The following is a 23,052-nucleotide window of genomic DNA, read 5'->3' as shown; positions in this document are numbered from 1 at the left end:
GTGTACAAGACTAAATGTTATTTTTGGTTCTTTTTTTACAGCTGTCGGACCAGCAACAGAAAGAGTTTGATAGTGACATCCAGCACCTCTCCCACTCTGCCTCGCCCACATTCTCCACTGCACGGGCACCCAGGTAAAAGATATGCCTCTCTCTTCCTTATACAAGACAAAACTCTTTTGAGCTGTTTATCAAAAACACGTTTAGGCCATTTTTGTTCCTAATGTGAAGTCTGTTTCCAAACAAAAGGCAGAAACATTATACTGCCTTATAAGATCATTTGTTTTGGCTAAAATCTAAGACAGCAGTAGTTGCATCCTTAACAGATCAAAGAATTCTTTGCAATGAGCTTAGAGAAAAGCACCTAAGATGACAGTCAAAGTAAATGTTGATTAGAAATATATTTTATTTAGTACTGAAATGTATCATTCAACTTTTTCACCCTATATTTGTGTACTGTTTGTTTGTTGCGCTATTAGTATAATGTTGTTAATTTAGCATCCTATGCTAGTTTCAAACTTAAAGGCTCACACAATACTTCATGGCATGATCCCTAGATATCTTTCGATTCACTATAAGTTTGTGTTGTTGACATTATATGCATTATATGCATTTTATTTACGACGATAAACACACTTATTTAGACACACTGTTGATTTTGAGGTCTAAAAACAAAATGACAGCACGGTCGATGGCTCATCGATTTGCTCTTGCTCTTGCTCTTCCTCTTGCTCTTCCTCTTGCTCTTCCTCTTCCTCTTGCTCTTGCTCTTGCTCTTGCTCTTCCTCTTGCTCTTCCTCTTGATCTTCCTCTTGCTCTGGGTGATGTGTGTACACGCTCATCCGGGAGAAGTGCCCATATAAGGAATTCCGCCCTTTATGACCTCATTCAGGGCCATGCTCAGAAAAAAAAACTTCATGAAACTGGTTCTAATCACTTCGTCATACGTCCAACAAATGTTTTTACATTTTGGCCTTGTTTAGAATGAGAATCCAATTCTTTAACAGTTTAAATAAGTCAGAATGCATGCAATAGATTAGACCTCCTTTTAAAGGACCCCCCCTTACAAATCTAAACTCTGTGAAGTTATCTTTTTAATTGTAAGTGTTGATGCCTGCTTAAAACATTTCAGTAATTTTTAAGGTTCCTGTTAGGGTGTTGTCTTGGTAGGTAGCTGGCCACATAGACAGTAGACATTACTATAGTCTGGACCAGAGCCCAAATTTCACACACTTTACAAGTAAGACCCACATGCTGTTCATCTTGTCATACAAAAATGGAAAGCTGTGTGGCAGCTGTTCACAAAATATTACATTATATCTCCATAGCAACCATCTCAGTTTGCCGTGGAGTAATTCTAATGTGGCACAGGGATTTCTCATCTAATTCATGTGTACTATGAATGGATTGACAGTTGACATTTTGTAATGCTATTTCTCTGGATGCCTCCTTGTGGATTGGCATATTTTTTATTTCCATCTTGTCTGAATTGTCATTCTTGTTTGATTTTTTTTATTATTTCTTTTTTTTATTAACCTTTCCCTGTAGAACATGAGGCATAATCAAATCCATGTGTTATACATGCACACAAACTAAAGTATTTTTAGATTGTTTTATGTTTTCATACAGATCAGTGATTCTCAGTTGCGTATGTGTGGTGACTGCAAGCAAACATTTTCAGTATACATAATCGCAAATGAGGAATACACAATTTGATATTAGCTGTTTTAGAATGATCATTAAAATAGCCAGCACTCTATGGGTATAATAATAACCCCACAGTTAAAAGATCATTATTTGAATTGTATTCTCAAATAACTGCTATGAAAATATGCTAAAGACAAGAGCATTCCTATGAAGAATGTTTCAAAAAGAAAGAATGTATGGGTGGCCAAAAGAAGCCATTAGTCAAGAAACACCATGTGAAAAACACCAGGGATTTGCCAGTAATCACATAGTGACCCTTTTATAATGTAGGAAAGATATTATGTGGTTAGAAGGAACCAATATATAGCTTTTAACTGAAATATGATATGATTTGCTTTGTGCAAAACCTAAAATCTAAAACAGGCCACGAACACCATATATACAGTAAATTATAGTGATGGTAGTTTCATGCTTTGGGCACTGGCCATTTTATTAACAGAAAGAAAAATGTTTGGTGCAAAATACAGGGAGTGCTGCAGTAGAGCCTCTCAGTCCACTAATAAAATTGGAACTTGAAATATTTTCAACATGGCAGTGACCACGAACACCAAAGTTATTGCTTATAATCAGTTTGCTAACATTAATACATTTGTTATTGTGAATTAACTACGAACAATAACCTACATATTGTTTTATAATTATTAAAATATTTCACTTTGATTTTTAGTATTAAAAAAAATAGTCATACAATATATTGTCATTCGTAAAAACAAGAGAAATGGTTAATACTTTACAAAGTGCTTGGTATCACTGCAGTTGTCTCAGTAATGCTTTAATAAAGCTGAAGCTGGTGATAAAACGCTTAGTAAAAATGCTGCTTCTCTGGTGGGTGTATCCCTTGAGCATGAAAGAGAAATGGAGAGATCAGCTGTCAAAGCCAGCAGGTATACTTCCTCTCTCTACCGCTCTATCTGTGCTTGCTAGTGTGCGTGAATGCATGTGTTTAGAGAGATTAAGGAGAGGACTAGTTTATAGCTGATCTCAGGTCATGAGCGCACATAAAGCTCGCAGATCATGCTCACACTGTTCAGCGGAGCTCTTAAAATGGTAAATACTGTGCTGCAGTCCTAAGCATTGATGTCTGTTTGTCAGCCCCATCTTCTCACTGAATTACTGGATAAAAACCATCATCGCACACAGTACAGTGTGTAAAGAGACAACTATAGCTTAGTTTGTCACCACACTAGCATTGTAGAATAAAGATTAAAGTTTTATATTGATATTGTACTTTGCAGTGCTCGGTCCTGATATAAATCATATGAGGAAACATTGTTTTTGTCCAAACTGCATCTAGCAGTAAGGGAGGCATCACTTGCAGTTGGTGTGCTTGCAATATTTCAATCTAAAAGGGAACATTAACCCAAATGCTGCTTCATTTGAAGCACTTTAAAGCCATTAGCAGCATTTTAATGTGACTGCCAACAAAAGCAGTGGAGGCTAAATTATCTCAAACTCAACTGAGCACAATTAACAGCACTGCTACACTGACTGCACCCGTTACAGTCTGTTTCAGAATGCTGTTTGCCAGTTTATGACACCAGAAGCCCAAAAATTGATGTCAGTCTGTGCTTTGGGAATAATTACACTTAGTCATTACTGTGAGATAGGGACCTGAGCGGCCAAAAGGAGAATCACACCGATGTAAAAATGGGAGTGATGTTGGTGTCCAAAAATATGTTTATTAAAAATGTTTAGCAGATGTGCAAAAATGTGCAAATACATATTTTTAAGACCATTTTTTAAAAATGTACTTTTGCCTTACCTTATGTTTAATAAATAAATGCACAAGATGATTGAGAACAATAGTTACAACAAGTCAAAAAATGCAATAAATAGGATAGATAAAACTTGCAAAAACATAAAAAAGCTAAAATGAGTGCTACTGTGTAGTTCATGCTTTCTTTAAGGCCACGCCAACTCAGCTAAAACAAGAAATAAATCAGCAAACCCCACGCAAATATTATAAAATGCACAGGAACAATAAAGACACAGTAAAAGCAGTGATGGAAGACAACTTCCAGGTCTCTCTATCACAATTACATTTGAGACAAAAAGAGAACTGAAAGAAATTGGAAATCACTCACTGCTATTGTGATAGTGCTGTCTCCATAAGCATATTTGATGTATAGAACAAAATTGATCACAAAACATCAGATCTTTTTATTATTATTATTATTATATATTTATATATGTATGATAGCAGCACTGTTTTTGGTGTCCTGCTACTTTGCTTAAAAGCAACACCTGGTGTTTTATCCGGCAACCTTTGTAAACTCTTGTAAACTTTTTTTTTAAAGATTCCTTTATTTATTTAATACAATTAATTATCTTATTCAGACATTTTCATTGATTTATTATTATGATAATAAGAACATGACTCTCAGTCTTATGTTTCTACATTAGTATTAGTATTTTAACATTTATTGCAGCATCATAACATTAATCAATATATTTAATAAAATGAATTTGTATGTATGTACTACTTCATATTGTGCATTATATGCATTCATGTTATGCATAATTGAAGGATAAATTAAGCAAGCAGTTAAGAAGGATGTCAAATTAGAGTGATAAAAATGTTGCATATGTTCACTGTACATGTATATTGAAGTAGTTTTTTTCTAAATTAATTTCTTTTCATGCATTAGAGTTGAAAACGTCAGATTCTGTGGTTTTTTTTTTTTTTTTTTTTTGCACTGTCATCTAAAAAAATGGTCCGTACCACATTCAGCTGTGGTGTGAACGTAGCATGTGTAATTCAACAGTGTGCTGATTGGTTTTCTTCTCAGCTGTGTAGCGTATGAGAAAGTGTCTGCTTCTCTTCAGCTAACCCTTCATCCTCTACAGTTTTCGTGATGAAAAATAAGCAGATGTTTCGCTGTGTAGCACACCATAATGCCTTCTCCCACACCATAATGCCTTCTCCCACACTCTCGGTGACGGGATTCTCCTTTAAATGAATGCATCTCCGTGACAGATCCACACTCCGTGTCCCAGTCCAGCTGTGCGCAGCTGTTCCTACAGTCACTTCCTGACAAAGAATTATGCTCTCATTAATATTTAAGATTTGGCATAGGCCGCTTGACGAATGCATTAATGCATGATTAATGTATGGGGGATTGTGACTCGAGCCATACTAGGCAGTCCAGATAGGAGCACCCCGTTGCTCGGATTGACTGGATTGATTGATGATGCCTGGATCTGTGCTTCTTAATTCACACATGACTAGGAATAGGGGTTTTTAGATCTCTCTTCTTTTTTCTTTTCTTTTTTATCTAGTAACATTAGTCATAGCAGTCATGCATGTCTTAAATCTATAAGATATGCTCTGTAATGTGTCCTAAATTGTGATTTAAAAATATACCACACTGTGAAAGAGCCCAGGGTATGAAATCTTCTTGCCATTTAAATACCACTGGAATAGAGATAAAGAGTAAGTTTTAGTAAAATCTCATGAATATGAATTTGAACTTCAGTTAATCAATAAAGGATTCTTTGCTCATGGTTTGCAAATCATTTTATAACATTCATTATGCAATATCACTCTACTTGAGACATTTTTAATGGAAGGGGTCTGTTTTCTAAAGCACTTAAACACCATAAGTGCTTCACTTTCTACGCACTAATCTATTCTCAGAGAGCTGTGCAGGAGAAAAGAAAACACCCATGATCAAAGTGTGTTTTATCCCTGTACCTCTAGTCTCAATGAGGACTACATAAGAAGCCCACTCTTCTAAAGGGTTTTGTTATTTTAAAAGGGCTTTGATGAATAAAATAAAGGGGAAAAATCAGTGGGAAAGAAGAGGTAAGTACTCTAGGGCAATTATGTTTACTTATGATGGACATGATATGCCTCCTAGTGGCCTGACGTATAAAGTCTGTGCTTATTTCAATAGTAGTACCATTTTAGCCTGATAATGGGTAGTTGAACTTGACTGATGTGAATAGTCCACTAAATGTTATGTTTTTGGTCTTTTTCAGGAAGCAGCCCATTGGACAGTCCACGCAATTTCTCCCCGAACACTGCGGCTCACTTCTCGTTTGTGCCAGCTCGCAGGTAAATCACAGTTGATCAGCGTCTTATAAAACCAAACATTTAATTGTAAAATATTCCACATTCTGTAAGTACTAATTAAACTTTTCAAATATTTGAGCAAGTTATCTCTTTGCTCTTCTTGCAAATATTGTTGTCATAGTTTTCTTCTCATCTGCTGGTTATTAATCACCCCACTTTCAATTCATTTGTAATGTCCCATAATCCTTCTCTGTGTCTCTGAATAATGACACCAAGAATGTTAATGAGAAAATCTGAATTGGTAATTGAGCAGCAAAAGATGGTAATGCTTTAACAACTGGGAGAGAACACACAGAGCTGATGACCCCCAGGCTTAATTAAAAGGATTCGTTTGAATGTCAGCCATAGAGCAAAGACCATTGAGTCATCCAGTCCAAATCACTCATGGACCAACAGTGCCACCTAATGGACGAAGTACAGCACACTAATGTTGCGAAAGTATTGAAAGTAAAAGATCCTCATTAGATCAGGGCATATACACACACGTAGATGCTCTCACAGTAGCATCTCTTTTTAATGCTGTACTCTCTTCCATACAGCCATGGACACAGGGCTGACAGGTAATAATTACCCTGCTTCCCTTACACCATCATTTCCCGTGTCTGCTTTCAGCATGGCTATTTACACCAAACATCATGTTTCCATTTCATTAGGGCTGACGGTCAGATGTGTTTAAAAACATCTGACAACTTAATTTATGTATCGGAATGATAAATTATTAATCATCCCACCACTTTCAGCTTGACTGTGTGCTTAGAACTGATATCCAATCTTCAAAAATATTCCACAAGTTTCTTGGCATAAATCATATTAAAAATATTCAGTTTATGTATAAAATATTCATATTATAAATCAATTTTTTGTACAGAGTTAAAAAAATGTGTCTAAACGTTGGCTACATGTTTACTTGTGGAGTATTTTCATATCAAAATTATTCAAATGAATAATGTACACTACCATTTATAAGTTTGGGGTTGGTTAGATGTTTTTGAAAGCTCACCAATGCTGCATTCACTTGATTAAAACAGCTCATTTAAAAACAGTATTATTGTGAAAAGTATTGCAATTTAAAATAGCTATTTTCTATTTTAATATATTTAAAAATGTAATTTGTTCCTGTGATAGCAAAGCTGCATTTTTAGCAGCCATTACTCCAGTCTTCAGTCACGTGATTTTTCACAAATCATTCCAATATGTTGATTTACTGCCCACAAAATATGTCTGAATATCAATCTTGAAAACGTAACATTTTTTGTAAAAACTAAAATTACATGAATTTCTCAGTGTTCAAATCGAAGGATTCTTTGATTAATAGAATATATTAAACAATGTCTTTAGTGTCAATTTAATGCACCCATGCTAAATATATTAAAGTATTAAAAAAATAAAGTAAAAAAAAACGTACTGACCCCAAACTTTTAAATGTTACTGTATCTTTTTTGATGTCTTGTTTGCTATAGTTGTACCCATGGTTATTAAAATCATTACTGCCTTTGTGTTTTGTACATTGTAATCAGGGGTCAAATAAATTATGCAGAATTCCATATGTCCAAGTAAAGGGATGCTTACTGTCTGCTAAATTCCTAATATCATTCATCATTGATTTGTTTGCTTGAATGATATATGAATGTGTTGCTGTTGTGCTCAGAGCCATAATGCCACATAGAGTTAATTTATACTGTGCTATTTACTACATGAAAGGGCTTTATATGAGTTGAGTATCAGCAATAAAAGTAACTTCCTGTATGGGCAGCTTAGCCATTATCTCAGATGCTTATTTCTCTCATAAGCAAACCTTATTTAGCCGCACAGTGGAATTTAATAACCATCCTCATTGTTCAAATGTCAGTTTTTGTGGACATTTTAATCTGTGGTGCTTTATTCTGCTCTGATTGTTTGATTTTATTGTTCGTCTGAATGCGGTCTTTTCTACTGGTCATAATACTTCCAAGAATATCAGCAGTGATTTGTCATGAGGAGATTTTCACCTTTCCTTCATCCACACTTTTAGGACGGATGGTCGTCGCTGGTCTCTGGCCTCCCTGCCATCCTCTGGCTATGGAACCAACACCCCCAGCTCAACAGTCTCGGTGAGTATCTGTGTGTGTTTGTGCTCATGTTCTTTTCTGTAGTCCCTCTGTGTTGTACCAACCCCTAGATATTTGCATCACTGTTTGGTATTGCATTTGATCCCAAGCCTTAACTTGCCTTGAAGGTTTATCCTATTGACCCTACAGTGGGATAAACTCTAGGTACAAAGCAGCTCCCCTTAGCCTGAAGTAAAGCCAGTGGCTTCATATCATTGCACTCACTTCAAAAGAGTTCTGTCCCCGAAAATTGACTGTATCTCAGTCTGGCTGTTGCTTTCATTGGGGAATCAGTTCAAACCGCACAAGCCCTATTAAAGTCTCTGCAGAAAGATAAAAAGATGTTTTCTAGTTCAGGCCAAATTTTTTATTCTAAAGGCTCCAGAGCTTTTATTCAACTCAAAACACCAGGGGGAAATCTATTGATTAAGAAATAAATGTATTTTTTGAAATTAGGCAAAGTCCACAAAAAACTCTTAAGAAATGTCCAGAAAAAAAATTATATTATAATGAAAATTAAGCCTGTTGTTAGGGTCATTAAAATATTTTGCTGTCATATTATTTAATTCCAATTATGATCATGTAATACAGTATTAAGAATTATATATTTTTTTGTCTGTGAAAGTAATAAGTAGGTAAATAATGTCACAGTGCAATTAATGGTCCTTAAATAGGCTCCAATTTCTTTATGCAAAATATAATTAGTAACTTATTTAACTTATTTTCTTTTTTAATTTAATTAAAAAATAACCTGGACATTTTCTTGTAATATTATTTTTAAACATTTTTTTATTAATAATAAGAATTAATTAATTAATAATAATAATTTATATATATATAAATCATATATAATATAAATTATATAATATATATATATATATATATATATATATATATATATATATATATATATATATATATATATATATATATATATATATATAGTAGTTAAAATATATTTTTATTTTCAATATTTTTCCCATTTGGCCTGAATGTTTTGAGAAAAATCTATTTGCAAAGACATTAAAAACCAACAACTTTACGCCAAACAAAGGCAGTTGATTGACAGTCAGGGCAGCCTATGCAATGCCTTCTGTCCTTGTAATCCCTCCCTCTCTGCTTCTCACAGTCATCATGTTCATCTCAGGAGAAGCTGCACCAGTTGCCCTTCCAGCCCACTGCAGACGAGCTGCATTTCCTCACAAAACACTTCAGTTCGGAGAGCATCACGGATGAGGACGGGAGAAGATCTCCAGCCATGCGACCGCGCTCCCGCAGTCTCAGGTACAAACACTTCACAGATTCCCATTTCACAGCAATCAAAAGTTGCCTTTCAAGTGAACATGACGTTGTGAGTGTGTGTGATGTCAGCCAGGCCCTCAGGCTCTCACTCACTCACTGTTAAAGGCCAAACTCTTTAGATCTGACAGGACTCTGCCATCTCATTCTCTAGACTCTTATCCATCCTCTAAGGTAGAAGACAAATAATTCAGCCTTTGTGCCCTTCACATTGATGCCTCTTCACTCCTCTGCCTTCACATTTTTTGCATGCCTCGCTCTACCTGTCAATACAATTTTTTTTGTGGTGTTTAGAATGAATATGTTAGCGTTACTGTTATCTGTAAGCTAGTGTGCTCCAAAACAATGACAAAATTTGCATTTAGAAGACATAATCATTCAAAACTTAGTCTCTCTCTTCTACTAATATTATGGATCAGAGATTTTGATGACATCACTTTGCACTTCAACTTCTCATCAGATTTTCTTTCCAATCAAATACTCTCTACAATCGAAAGCGTCCTGCCCCTACATTATAAACAGACGCTGAAACTGTGGCTGAAATCGGTCACTTGAACTTGTTGTTCACACACATACAATATGCTCTATATTGGGGTAAATTAAATCTGCTCCGGTCCAGAGACACAAAAGCAGAGAGCCAATCACGTGTGCGAGTTGACGCAGACCAGAAAACATATCAGAACCATTTGAAATCTACACAGAATGTTATTTTAAAGCGATATGGAGGAGGAGAAATGCTTAGAGATTAGTAGAAAACGGCGGCTTTACTGAGCTCAACGGCTGTGGTCGAGCTGTAAAGGCATTGATGTAAAAAGGGGGAGGAGCTTTTCAATATTCTCTGCCCTGTCTTCCTGTTTCATTGAAAATTACGTTAACACATTGAATAATGATGCACTTTTCAAGAAAGAGAAATTGAGATCAGCCGTAAAGGGTGCAGCAGCAAACATTAATAGGGGAAGAGTTAACAATAAAGGTTAACAATAACATTACTCTGAAACAAGTGCAGTTATAGCCTCCATAATCTACCATATTTTCTGCTTAACTTTTATTAGACTCCAGGTCGAAAGAAAAGTGTGTTTTTTCACTGAGCACATTCTCTGCAGTCTGAGCGGGATGCACTGCAAGCTCACTCTCACTCATGTCCAAGGTAAATCATTGACACCATCACCACTTATAGTACAAGTGTTTTATTGTACTAAATACATTACAATCGGCTAAAACGAATACGCAGGTTACTTTTCGGAACGAGAGCGCTCCTGAGTTGTGTTCATCACACTGTTTGCGTGAATCGCGGCAGAGTTCGGAGCGCACACACACAAAATACTGGCAGTTCAACAGGGAACGTGCATCTCTTAAAGGGCCCACGCTATATTCCTACTCGAGGAATATGGACCTCCTCCGGGTATGGTGTGGCACTGGTGCGCTCACAGGTCCGCATGACAGCTCTCACATTAAAAAATGACCATTTTTTTATACAAACTGTGTCCTGTTCTGAATTAAACTGCCAGTGTCAAAACTCCCTTTATTTAAATTCTTAAAATGAGAATTATTATTATAATTTAATAATAATAATTTAACCATTAATTCAGAATTTTTAAGCTTAAGATACATGAACAAGTTCTTTGAAAAAGATCCTATGACTTTTGATACATATCTAGTCTCCATGCTCTGCGTATGGTTTCACTAATAATAAACATACATCTTTATAAAGCATGCATATTTGTCCATACTAATGTTGATTAGAGCTAGCCTGGCTCTGCCCTCCTACGTACTTCCGCTCAATTTTCATTTTTCTTTAGTACTACGTCTGGGACTGCTGTGTAGTCTTAGGTTTTCTCCGAACAAATTTTTACCGGTCCAATCAGCGAACAGAGTGAGTGGCTGAGAACGATGACGTTGATGTCGAGCGCTAGTTTAGATGTAGTTCAGTAATGGCGGCGGAGAAAGATGCAAACTAAACCATTCATTGCATTGTGGCACCGCTGCCGAATTTCCAGAAGTTAAAGCCCCGAGCAATAACAGTCTTTGCTGGGGTTTGTTGGTGGCCCTCCAACAGGGTAAATTCGGGGAAAAGTTTGATTTTCCAGATCGCTTTGTTAGTGATGAAGGAGTTGGCTGAAGGTATTCGGACGGTAACTGTTTCTCGTGGGGTCGGAAGGTATTGCCATCATTTAAGTTACAGGGACTGGTCCATTATTTTATTGCCGTCCGTCTCTCACCACCCGCGTAAAAATCCCCGGCCGAGTTAACTTTACCTACTGTATTTGACAAACGCAAGGTCGTGTTGATGTAACAGCTGTCCGAATCCACATCTCTGAGTTTTCAACAATATATCACTTCAAAATTCACTGTTTGTAATCATTTTTGACCACTGCAGAACACCATACGGTTGCTTTGCTGTTATTAGGATGCATTTCTAGACTTGTATTTCATAAAAATGCTGGCAAGTATTTAGAAGAGCAATATATTTCATCACCGCTCAAACAAATTAAAAAAAAGCACTTAAACATTTGAATTGGTCCGTTATTTATAGCAGCATTTATTATCATACCAAGCATATGACATTTTATTTACAGCATACAATGATGTTACGGACCACGTGAGCGCCGCGTTTCCGATCACAAAACTCTCCTCTCCACCGTGGCGTGAATAAATCACAATCCGAATAAACGAGTTTTAGGTTTTATCCTATAGTTTTATTACTGAGGTGGCATGCACATGTGCACTTTTATTTTGTCGGATTTCCATTAGTGAAACAGGCGAAGGGCGCATGACATACATCACGACCAAACGTTAGCGATTGGTTATGACAGATCCAGAGTGGCTCAGGGCAGATCCAATAGTTTTAAACCTCAACAGGGTGCCCGCCTTCATGGAAATAAACCCTTGTCAATGGAGAGTGGCCAGACTCTATGTACAAATGAAATGTACAAGAGTCTGGTAAAACCAGGCTAGATTAGAGCAGCCTTTATCAAACTTTTTTCAGTCAGGGCACCTTTCAAAAGTGCATAGAATTTCAAGGCACCCCAGTTTAATCCCCAGTTCTGATGAAGCCAAATTTGAGGTAATTATCATTGTATGTTCTCTTTTTAGCCTTGTCTACCTTTGTGACCTTTGGTGCCGACTCAGAGCTGGTGGAGGAAGTAGTAGGCTGAGGCTCCATTTCACAGTAAAAACTGTCCGGTTCTTGTGGGGCTTTTCTTTAAAAAACGATCCATGCTGCTGTTGCTTGTTTCTTGCTCTTTGTGAAATCAAATGTATTTTCGCGGTTAAATTATAAAGCAATGTAGCCAACTGCACAGTCACGCGACCCCGGTGGGGACGTCAGTTACTTATGTGAGACGGATTTTTATGGTTAATTTTATATATATATATTTATCTAAAATGAATTTACAATTTTATTAATCCGCTCATATGTTTAACCTTTTCACATGTAAATTTAAAACATTCTGGCTGAACCCCCAGTGTGAGTTTTTCAAAGCGACCGTTATTAATGTGTCACTTTATGGTTTCCATTGTGACGTGTCATTGCTTGTCACGTGACACACCGCAGCAACAACAGAGCCGAATGAATGATGATCTGCTTTTATGTCATTTTTCCTTTTTTATTCAAAATATTCACAAATTTGTTAGATATGGCCTGAAATATCTGATATTCCGATTGTCAAATATATACAAGTGGAAGTGTTTTGTTATTTAAACACCTTTATAATGACCGCGTTAGTTGAGCTGTATGCACGATGGGCGCCGCCATCGCCGCAGCAGGCGCAGTTCAGAAAATCGGATCTGTTGGATTTACAAGACGTGAATTCATCCACTTCTCCCAAAATACATAAAAGTAAGTGGCAGGTGAACTGGGAGAAGAATAGAGTAAACTTTAAAGTTACTGACACAATGTGTATCTGATATGAATAAAACTAATTATAATGGAAAGGATTATTATTGCCTCTTCATTTTTCATCATTGTGTATTTTACAAACTCTAAATGTATTGTTTTTTTAGTACGTATATGTATGAAACCTAAAATAAACATTATGTGGCTGAAAACACTGAAAAGTTGTGATATATGACAGCTCTGAGCGTGCCTGTATCTGGCTCAGTGCAAGCCAACGCGAAAGCACATTTGAATTTACATTTCAATGAACGTGATGCACTGACCGTTCTAATCACGTGTGAATGTGATCGTATGTGCGAAAGGGTTAAAAAGAAGAAGAATGTATTTATGTAAATTCAAATACATTTTATATATGAAATATCAGTTTTTGTTTTTTTTTAGCCTACGCCATTTTTTGGCAGCACCCCTGACACAGTCAGGGGGCACCAGTGTGCCGCGGCCCCCACTTTGAGAAAGGCTGGATTAGAGTATTAAAAACGTAAAAACATATTAATTTAAAGTACATTTAGAACTGATAAAAATGTGTGATTAAATTGCGATTCATCGCGAGTTAACTCATGACGATATGCGATTATTCATCGTGATTAAATATTTTAATCAATTGACAGCCCTAGAAATAATAATTCTGTTCTGTTGCATTGTGAATTCAATTTAATGCAATGTGAACTGGATTATTCTTATCTGTTCTTGCTCTGCAGTAGAATCGTATGATAACTCTAGTAGTCACGCACACTTTTGCCCAGGACCTGACAGACTGAATCATTTCCTCCTGTACACTAAGAGAGAGACCTCCTTCATGAGCTTCTTATCTGTAAACACATCTCTCTTCCTCGTTCTCTTTCCCCTCTGGCTCTTTCTCTCTTTCTGTTAAGATGACTTATTCAGGAAACACTGGCCTTGCCTCTTTCAATATCTAGACACACTCAGCAGGGGGTTCAGCACTCCAGAATTAGATCCATAAATATTGGATAAGATAGTGAGGTTTGCCGTTGCCACATTTTACAGATTATTGCATCCCGGGATTATCCATTTCTACTGTTGAAAGAAGGGAGAGAAGGATGAAAAGACTGGACGAGGGAGGAGGTTATGGGGATTTGCAGTCAAACTCAATCTGGTTCATTAGAGGCAAGGAAATGAAGCAGTATTATGCTAATTTCACGCCCTGGACAGCAGACATGCAGAGAGAATTGACAGCAACGCTTCTTCATAGAGTGTTCACTCACGGTTCTCCATCATTCTTCCTCTTTACATCTTTTAGCTCACTCAAACACACAGTTGAGGAGTAATGAGCTCAATGTGCAGTGGTCACCATCCATCATCCATATGTCAAATGAATTTGGTAGCGGTAGCTGTAAATTAGAATATTATTTTAATAAAGGGTTCAGTGCCACAATACAATGGACACATTCTGGATTCCTTCTGGCTAGCCAAGCAATTTCTTTTTTTTTTAAATTAACATGCATAATATATCAGAATGTGTCCGAAATTACTATGATGGTGTCAGTGGCTTTGTTGGTGATGATGTCATCTGATTGTGCGTGTATGTGTGTGTGTGTGTTTGTGTTAGTGCAGACCATTCTGTCACGGCCAATTAACTAGCTGATTTCCCTGGTTTCCAGCACCTCGGAGGGATTTAGAGGTCATTTCTGTGCTCAACTGTGACACATTTACACACTCTCATCTTCTCCCCTCTCTCTTTGGCTGTCCCTCCCTTTGTTTGTCTTTTGTTCAATGTGATAGCATCTCTGGTTGGTCTTCACATTCTTTTCAGATAACTTTTCATTTTTACGGTTACTGAAACCAACCAACAAACAAAAATATGGGTGGTGAGGTGATTGCCAAGCCACCAATGATGTTAAATTGTTGTGGTTGTAGTTGCTTTTGAAGGTAACAGTATTTCTTTCTTCGTTGTAATGCTATGTCCTAACCAGGATGATGCGAGTGACAAAAAACAGGCAGTTTCCTGTGAAAAAATAAGTTCTGGACCAGTAATAAATTACATTTAGAATTTTACATTGCTCTTTTTAATACAGTTGTACATAAATTATTAAAATAAAAAGTGTTATTTTATATTGTAATAATATTTTTAAAAATTACTGATTTACCTGTATTTTACTTTAGCCTTGTTGAGCATAAGAGTCTCGTTTTTCATGTAGAATATATTAGGACTTAGGCATATTCTGATGCAAAAATGTCAAAATTCCTTGAAAATCTATTCTCAAAGAATTGTAAGAGATAATTGGCATGTCAAAGTTTCATACTCAAGAGTTGGGAGTTTGTTCAAAGTTGTTTCTCTCCTTTTATTTCAGAATTTTGCCTTTATACTTTCCACTACATTCTTTTATCCCATAAAAATATGAATAGCTGTCCTTCCTTTATTCCCTCCATTATTTCTGTTATGTTCCTGCACAGAGCATATCTACTTCAGTTAAATCCATGTGGCTTAAAACTATAATGAGAATCTTTTTTTCAAGGTCATTTCTCAAAAACATGATGATTTTAGGGTCTGCAAGGACATTTCTGCATCCATCAGAGGAAAATAATTACATTCGCTAATTATCATCTGTCTGAATGCAGAATGTTATTGCGCCGCAGGAGGTTCACATTGATTCCTTGCACACAGTAAATTCTTTATTTAATAAAAGTAGAGGATCGCTCCAAGGCATGTTCTTTCTTTCATTTTCCCTCGTCTTTTTTCTCTACCCTACTCAGCAGGAGGAATATTCTCAGTGTGATTGTTAATGCAGCTCCCTTCGGCTGCGAATCAATCTCTGTCAGAGTTAACCTTTACCGCAGCCGTGGTCAGATCGTAATTTTTTTTATTGAAATGGCTCTCAAGTAAGTTGAAGATTTGACTAAAATATGTTTCCCCTGTCTCATATTGTTATTGACACACCTGTAGATGAGCCAATTTAGTGTGTTAGTGTATGTGTGTTCGCGCATTTCTCTACAGCACCCTGGAGGTGGACCAGATGTGCTATGGTTAGTATGTTTTCATCCAATCAGGTGGGCTAATAGGGAGCCACGAATAGGCAAGCCTTCGATTGATGACTTATAGTATTACCTCATCCTCGGGTCACATGACCAGCTTACCTTTACTAACCAGAGTGACTCATGTGGTCCCAGCTGCATCTGTAATCTGTGTCCCTGAATAAAACTCACACACACTCATACTAGTTTATCTACACAAGCCGTTCCACTCAATATTCCCTGTGGAGCGCCTCTGATTGAAGATGCTGCTTTGACATGAATGAGGTTGGCAATGTCAGTAAATACAGGTGCTCTAGTCTGTCATCCACATTAGATTACAGGTATAGGGTAAACTAAACCACATCTGCTTGAAAGCAGAGGGACATCAGGGTTGAAATTATATGCAAAAAAGAAAGGTACGGTAAGTCCCATTTGTTAATTCTTTTCTCCACTTATTATTTTCTTTTCTTTCTTTCTTCTCTTGTTCAGCCCTGGACGCTCACCCATATCATTTGACCATGAGATCATCATGATGAACCATGTTTACAAGGAGCGTTTCCCAAAGGTGAGGTCTAAAACTGATGCAGAACTCAAATACACTGGATAGAGTCTCATTTTCACATGTTAAAAACTACTTTATTGACGTGACATATATACGCACTGCAGCAGATTATATATATATATATATATATATATATATATATATATATATATATATATATATGTGTGTGTATATATATATATGTGTATATATATATATGTGTGTATATATATATATATATATATATATATATATATATATATATATATATAGTATGTGTGTATATATGTATGTATTTTCTTACTATTAATAAATCTAAGGTGCCAAAATGTTAATAAAATTATAACTGTAATATAAAAATATTAATAATTATTATAAATTAATTAATTCATTAATAATGATACTGTTAATAAATGCTATGAATTGAAAAACCTATGATTACTAATCATGACAACGTAAACGAGTGTGTGTGAAAACAACGCAAATGTACTGTATGTCTGTACATGAATGCAGCAATCAGTGCTCAAGAGTGTGCGCACAGACGGTCAGACACTCATGTACTTACTGTACGACCGGTAAGTCACCGAAATTGCGCTCTTCAGAAACAATTGCAGAATACGACAGAGCTTGTGTTTTAAAGCAAAGCACACACTGGAACGAATAATTAACTAAAAACGGAATGTGAGTCTGTGATATGTCTGATGCAATCAGCCTGGCCTTCTTGACATTACCACTGGTTTGGACTGTTTGGATGAATTCAATAATTTGATCACTGAAAGCGTTTCAGAGTTTAACGGCTTAAAATGGCCTGATCACAAACAGAAGCAGAATCGGGTTAAAGAGTTAGAGAATGGAAATTTCCTCCTACCTGGGTTACAGGTGCTGTAGATTGTATATGTGATTGTGAGCTCCCGACTCGATCTAACTGTGTGACGAAAATTGCGTTAATGAGGCATTAAGGCATAATATAATGACAAATCAGACTTTCTTTGTTTTGTTTTTTTAAGTTAATGCATTTGGAAAAAAGGGTAATAGAGAGGGTGGACATTAATGATAAAAATATGACTAGTCACGCTAAACTGACTAAATGCATATCCATATGCATATCCTAAATGCATGCTTATGCATTGTGGGTGGCTAGATGCCTCCGTTTCTCCATAGCTTGACCTTTGTTAAACCAGCACCTTTCTGTCCCACAGGCTACTGCTCAGATGGAGGAACGGCTGGCTGATTTCATATCCTCCTCAGCTCCTGACAAAGTCATGCCTTTAGCTGACGGCGTCCTGAGCTTCATCCACCACCAGGTCATCGAACTGTCTCGGGACTGCCTGGACAAATCCCGCGAGGGTCTCATCACCTCCCGCTACTTCTACGAGCTACAGGAGAACCTTGAGAAGCTACACCAGGATGTGAGTATGCAAAGACAGCACTGTCTGGAGAGTATGTTGGAAGCTGATGGCATATATTTTGAGAGTATTGACTCCTTGTCATGCACGGTTTCAGTCAGGTCCTTCCTGTTGTTCCTTAGCCATAAATCCATGTCTGCCTAAGTGGTGATGTCATCACAGCAGGCCAGAGGCCAACTCTATACTGCTGGGCAGTCATAAAGAACTCGGGATCACGTGTGTTTTTGGTTCCCTGACGTCCGTGCGTTATTCTTTTAGGTATGTGGTCACCTGTCACATCTGCATTAGTCAGGAGTTGTCATTGATGTCTTGATTAGCTCAGTTACAGTGCCTAAGGGACAGCGCTATGACTCCCAGAGGTCCCATACTGATCCCACAAATCGTGTGTGTGCAGGAATGTACGACAGTGTGTGCTTGTTGTGTATTGGTGGAATAGGGGGTGCAGCACCTTCCTGAATTTAATTTCACACCTCAGTAACCACCACTGGTGACGGATGAGTATCCCAGGCACCCAAGAGGTGGGTGCGGGGAGTGAGAGACAAGGCAGGAGAGAGAGAGAAAGGGAGGGATCAGGTCGGGTTTTCCCTTCTTTCGGTTGGTTGTCCATAAACATCCCGTTGCTGTTGCCTGCCAGAATCAAAAATGCGCACATCGTGATCTCATGCAGTCGCTATCACCGCAGACACACTTGGCATTCAGGCGAGTAGGGATGACATCATCCAGCCCGTGCTAATTGGCTGTTTTAGTTTGGGAGCCGATGGTGACAGGTGGGCCAGACGGGGACCGCGGTATAAATTGCATCTTCAGCAGGTGCACTCAGAAAAGCATTCCCAAAAATTCTCCATTTAACGCTTCCTCGCTCACTCAGAGGATGTCCTGCATTTCGTGGCAGAGGCGGCTGGAGGAAGAGGAGGTTCTTCAGCACGTTTTAGAGCGTTGGGAGCAGAGCACGGTCAGAAACCATGTGGATCCAACAGTTGAGTTTCTGATTGTTTTTACTTTCCAGGGTTACATCGAGTCAAGGTAGTCTGATAGATGCCATTTTATGATGTTGATTTGAAGACTTGTCGGCAGTTTAGCACATGGACTTTAATTAGACAATTTTTATGCTTATTATTAACCTGCTAGGGTTCACTTTATTGAAATTGTGAATTGTAGTACTTTCATTATATATTTGTTATAGAGTATGACACTTTGAAACTATAATTTAGTTACCCATGTAAAGGATGCACTGATGTTGAAATTCAATACCAACACGACAATAATATTTTTTATATTATGGCCAAAATTAAAATGCAACACTATTTTGTGTATAAAAAAAGAAAAGGGGGAAATGTACTAAAATAAAATCCATGAAATTGATTTTACATCATTCACAACATTATACTTTAAAAGTATGAAATCATGTATATTAGAAATAAATATATTAATATAATAAATGTTATTTTTGGGATATTTTAAAGGTTAAATTTAATAATGTTAATCAATAATTATTATCTAAATGACAGCAGAGGAAATCCAAATGTGAAAATAGGATGGAATGAGTGTGCACAGTTAAATATATTTGACAATAGGAACCAATAGTGATACATTTCAACAAAATATTGGCTCACAACTGATATGGTGCATTTGTGTCATGATACCTAGTTCATATGGAACGATGTTATTGTAACAGTTTCATTCATTCATCTTCTCTTTGTTTTTATTTTTATGTGGTCTTTTGACCTGAGTTGTTTGAAATTTGTCTTCTATATTCCGTAATATTAGGCTTTATTTATTTAACTGGACATTTGTCTTGAAGTCAGACATTCAGTCTCCTATGGTTGCACCATTAAAAACCACAGGAGCCAATCTCAAGTCCAGGTCACTTTAGTGACCTGACTGTCACCATGACATCTTGCCCTTAAGGAATCCTGGGAATCTTCTATTGACCTTATGTATAATATTATAGAGTGAGCTGAGTATTAAAACATCTAATTTCATCTGGTTTAGGGTGTGCTAAAACAAATCCCTACTTCCTTACAGCTCTCACCCCTGTTACTTCTGACGGTCTATAGTGTATTTACTCAGTGGAGAAACCCTTTATTATCCTGAGTGTGTGTGATTCACTGGCGGTTTCATTACCTGTATAAATAATTCAGAGGCTGATTAGACATCCCCTGAGGTGACTGTGCTGTCTGTCAGAGATGGCTCTATTACCATCAGCTGGCTATTTAACCATCTACTCTAAACGGCTCTTCTCGACCCAATTGATGAACTCTCTAGTTTCTGCTCCTTTTACGCTCTTACTTTTTATGCACTCTTTATGTACACTTCATTCAACCATCTCTTATTCTAGTGCTGAGTGTCAAAAAAATCCTGATTGATATACACTTCTGACATAATTGTCACAGTGTAAATGGAAGGTCTAAGTTTAACACATTGCATTTTGTTCTCTAATTAGTATACTGCTCATTTTGACCGCTTTTAGTGTCCCATTCAATGACTATACTGTTGTGTTAAAATGGGTTGCACATTAAAATCATTTTAACATGTGGAATGACTACAGGAGCAACACAGGCAACAGTGATTATCAAAAGGGGAATTGCATTAAGCAAGCAGTGCACAGTATACATGCCACAAATGAAATAGTATGCAAGTTGTATGCTATCACAAAACTATTGTCTTCTCTGTGTATTGCTAGGCTCATGAGCGTTCAGAAAGTGGGGAGGTGACATTTGTCACCCAGCTGGTTAAGAAGCTGATGATAGTCATCGCCAGGCCCGCCCGTCTGCTGGAATGTTTGGTAAGCACTAATATTTTAAAGGATTCCAATCTGGAATCTTTGACACATTTTAGCGAGGCTTCCTAAGGAAGCACATGCTCAGTACCATATAATTAATTAAAATTTGCTTCATGAATAAAAAACAAACTACAAAGTGATTCAATGTTTTGTTAATAGAATAATGGCAGACATTACTGCAGTAAAATGCACACATGCAAAGACAAAAGCTCCTCTGATTTCCACACGGAGCAGCAGGGCTGCATGGTTGTGGTCACGTGTATTTTGAGTAATCTGGTGCATTCAGTAGTATGACAACATATAGTGCAGCTCAGCACTGATGGAGGACCAGCAGCTGAAAGAGTAAATGAGCTGTTAACCTATTCTGCTTCATGTGCACATAATGCATTCAAATACTTAAGTGTTATCATCCCTGATTAAGAAGATATTTTTGTGCATTCCAAAATGTTTATAAAGAGAGAAAAAAGAGTTACGGTATATGTATATGGTGATTTATAGATATTTGACTGAATCCAGGACTAAAGAAACAAAAGTTATAACAGTAATAAGTTCATCATTTGAATTTTTTTGTCCTAAAGTATTTGCTATTCGATCTACTTAAGATAGAATAAATTAAATGATTGAGGATTGAGTGGGACTGAGTTTTTGTCAGATTTTTATGTTCATATCATGTGAACCTATTTCTCCCTGTGTATGTTGTTAGGAGTTTAACCCAGAGGAATTCTACCACCTGTTAGAGGCTGCTGAAGGTCATGCTAAAGAAGGTCAGGGTATCAAGTCTGATATTCCTCGATACATCATCAGCCAGCTGGGCCTCACCAGGGACCCCCTTGAGGGTAAGAATGTTACATACAGTCACCCTAAAACCAGTTGAACACTAAGCTACACTTAAACATATTGAGATACAAAAAAAAAAAATGATAATGTAACAACAATATATTCATTGTCATATATTGTCAAGTGTGGTGTAAGTGTCCAAATGCCTTTTGGGGAGTGTATGAAGCAAATCGGATGTTATTGATTTTGCAATCTTTGATCAGGGATTACAATAACATTTGTGTTGTTTTTCAATGACATATGTTCATTTTCATGCCCTCGTTTCACTCTCTCCCTCTCGCTCTCTAGAAATGGCCCAGCTGAGCAGCTATGACAGTGGTAACCCTGAAACCCCAGAGACAGAGACAGATTCCGCAGACGTGAGTAATAAAATAGAATAGTATTCAATAACTCTATCGACTGTATAATGGCATTCAACTAGGACCAAACTCTTGCGTTTATATGCAGGGTCGAGGAGCCACCGTGCAGCCACCCCAGCTTCAGCTTCAGCCTCAGGCCAAGACTAAAGCTCCTCGTGAGGAAGACTTTGAGACCATTAAACTCATCAGTAATGGAGCCTATGGGTAAGACAATGGGATTTCACAGCTACAGGAATTATTATAAATGCTAAGGTGTTACGACTTTTACAATGTAATCTCTTCAATAGTAGGGTAAGGAATGAGTTAGAAGTGATACATGCCTCTCTCCACTCAGGGCTGTGTTTTTGGTGAGGCATAAGGAGAGCCGTCAGCGATTTGCCATGAAGAAGATTAACAAGCAGAATCTGATCCTGAGAAACCAGATCCAGCAGGCCTTTGTGGAAAGAGACATCCTGACATTTGCAGAGAACCCTTTTGTTGTCGGCATGTTCTGCTCCTTTGAGACCAGGAGACATCTTTGCATGGTTATGGAGTATGTGGAGGGTAAGAAATACTTGTACAACATCTTTGTAGAGGGTAACTATGTTCATGGAGGACTTCAAAATGGATACAACCACAGAGGAATGTTGTAGTTTAAATTGTTTGTGTCTACAGGTGGGGACTGTGCCACTTTACTGAAGCACATTGGAGCTCTGCCTGTTGACATGGCACGTATGTACTTTGCTGAGACCGTTCTAGCACTGGAATACCTTCACAACTATGGCATTGTTCACAGAGACCTCAAACCTGACAAGTAAGCAAACGTAACACCAAATCACCCTGTTTGTAGTTGACTTTCTATTCTTAATTTAGCAGGAAAAAAAACGTCTCACAAACTTGCAAATAGTAGCTTGCAAATCTTGAAGTATCACTATGATTCGATCAAATACCTCCTTCAGGGGTTTTTATTTGAAAGTTAGATGAAATCTAAAACATAAAGAATGTAAAAACATGCATGTTTACCATGCTTGCTTAGGCTGTAACAGATCAGTTGGCTTTGGTTTAGACAGCCTTTGTTTTAGATGGATGGATGGTCTTTACATTCACTGATGTCAGA

At 37.3% G+C, this 23,052-nt stretch overlaps 1 protein-coding gene across 11 annotated transcripts in view; it reads left to right on the top strand.

Annotated features, from left to right (window-relative positions):
* Positions 1–23,052, top strand: part of mast2 (microtubule associated serine/threonine kinase 2) — a 162,896-nt gene that overhangs the window by 129,911 nt on the left and 9,933 nt on the right. For 7 of the 11 annotated variants that reach the window (XM_067459858.1, XM_067459848.1, XM_067459849.1 and 4 more), the window contains 13 exons: positions 42–133; positions 5,687–5,762; positions 6,320–6,340; positions 7,792–7,870; positions 8,997–9,151; positions 16,521–16,596; positions 17,772–17,981; positions 20,662–20,763; positions 21,464–21,596; positions 21,886–21,956; positions 22,045–22,160; positions 22,291–22,499; positions 22,611–22,749. In XM_067459858.1, coding sequence (XP_067315959.1) covers positions 42–133; positions 5,687–5,762; positions 6,320–6,340; positions 7,792–7,870; positions 8,997–9,151; positions 16,521–16,596; positions 17,772–17,981; positions 20,662–20,763; positions 21,464–21,596; positions 21,886–21,956; positions 22,045–22,160; positions 22,291–22,499; positions 22,611–22,749 — 1,479 coding nt within the window. The remainder of the gene's footprint in view (positions 1–41; positions 134–5,686; positions 5,763–6,319; positions 6,341–7,791; positions 7,871–8,996; positions 9,152–16,520; positions 16,597–17,771; positions 17,982–20,661; positions 20,764–21,463; positions 21,597–21,885; positions 21,957–22,044; positions 22,161–22,290; positions 22,500–22,610; positions 22,750–23,052) is intronic. The other 4 variants (XM_067459852.1, XM_067459857.1, XM_067459851.1 and 1 more) reach the window with 3 other exon arrangements.

This window comes from Pseudorasbora parva, chromosome 12 (assembly GCF_024679245.1).
Source record: "Pseudorasbora parva isolate DD20220531a chromosome 12, ASM2467924v1, whole genome shotgun sequence".
NCBI lineage: Eukaryota > Metazoa > Chordata > Actinopteri > Cypriniformes > Gobionidae > Pseudorasbora > Pseudorasbora parva.
This window is presented reverse-complemented; position numbering and strand designations above follow the sequence as displayed.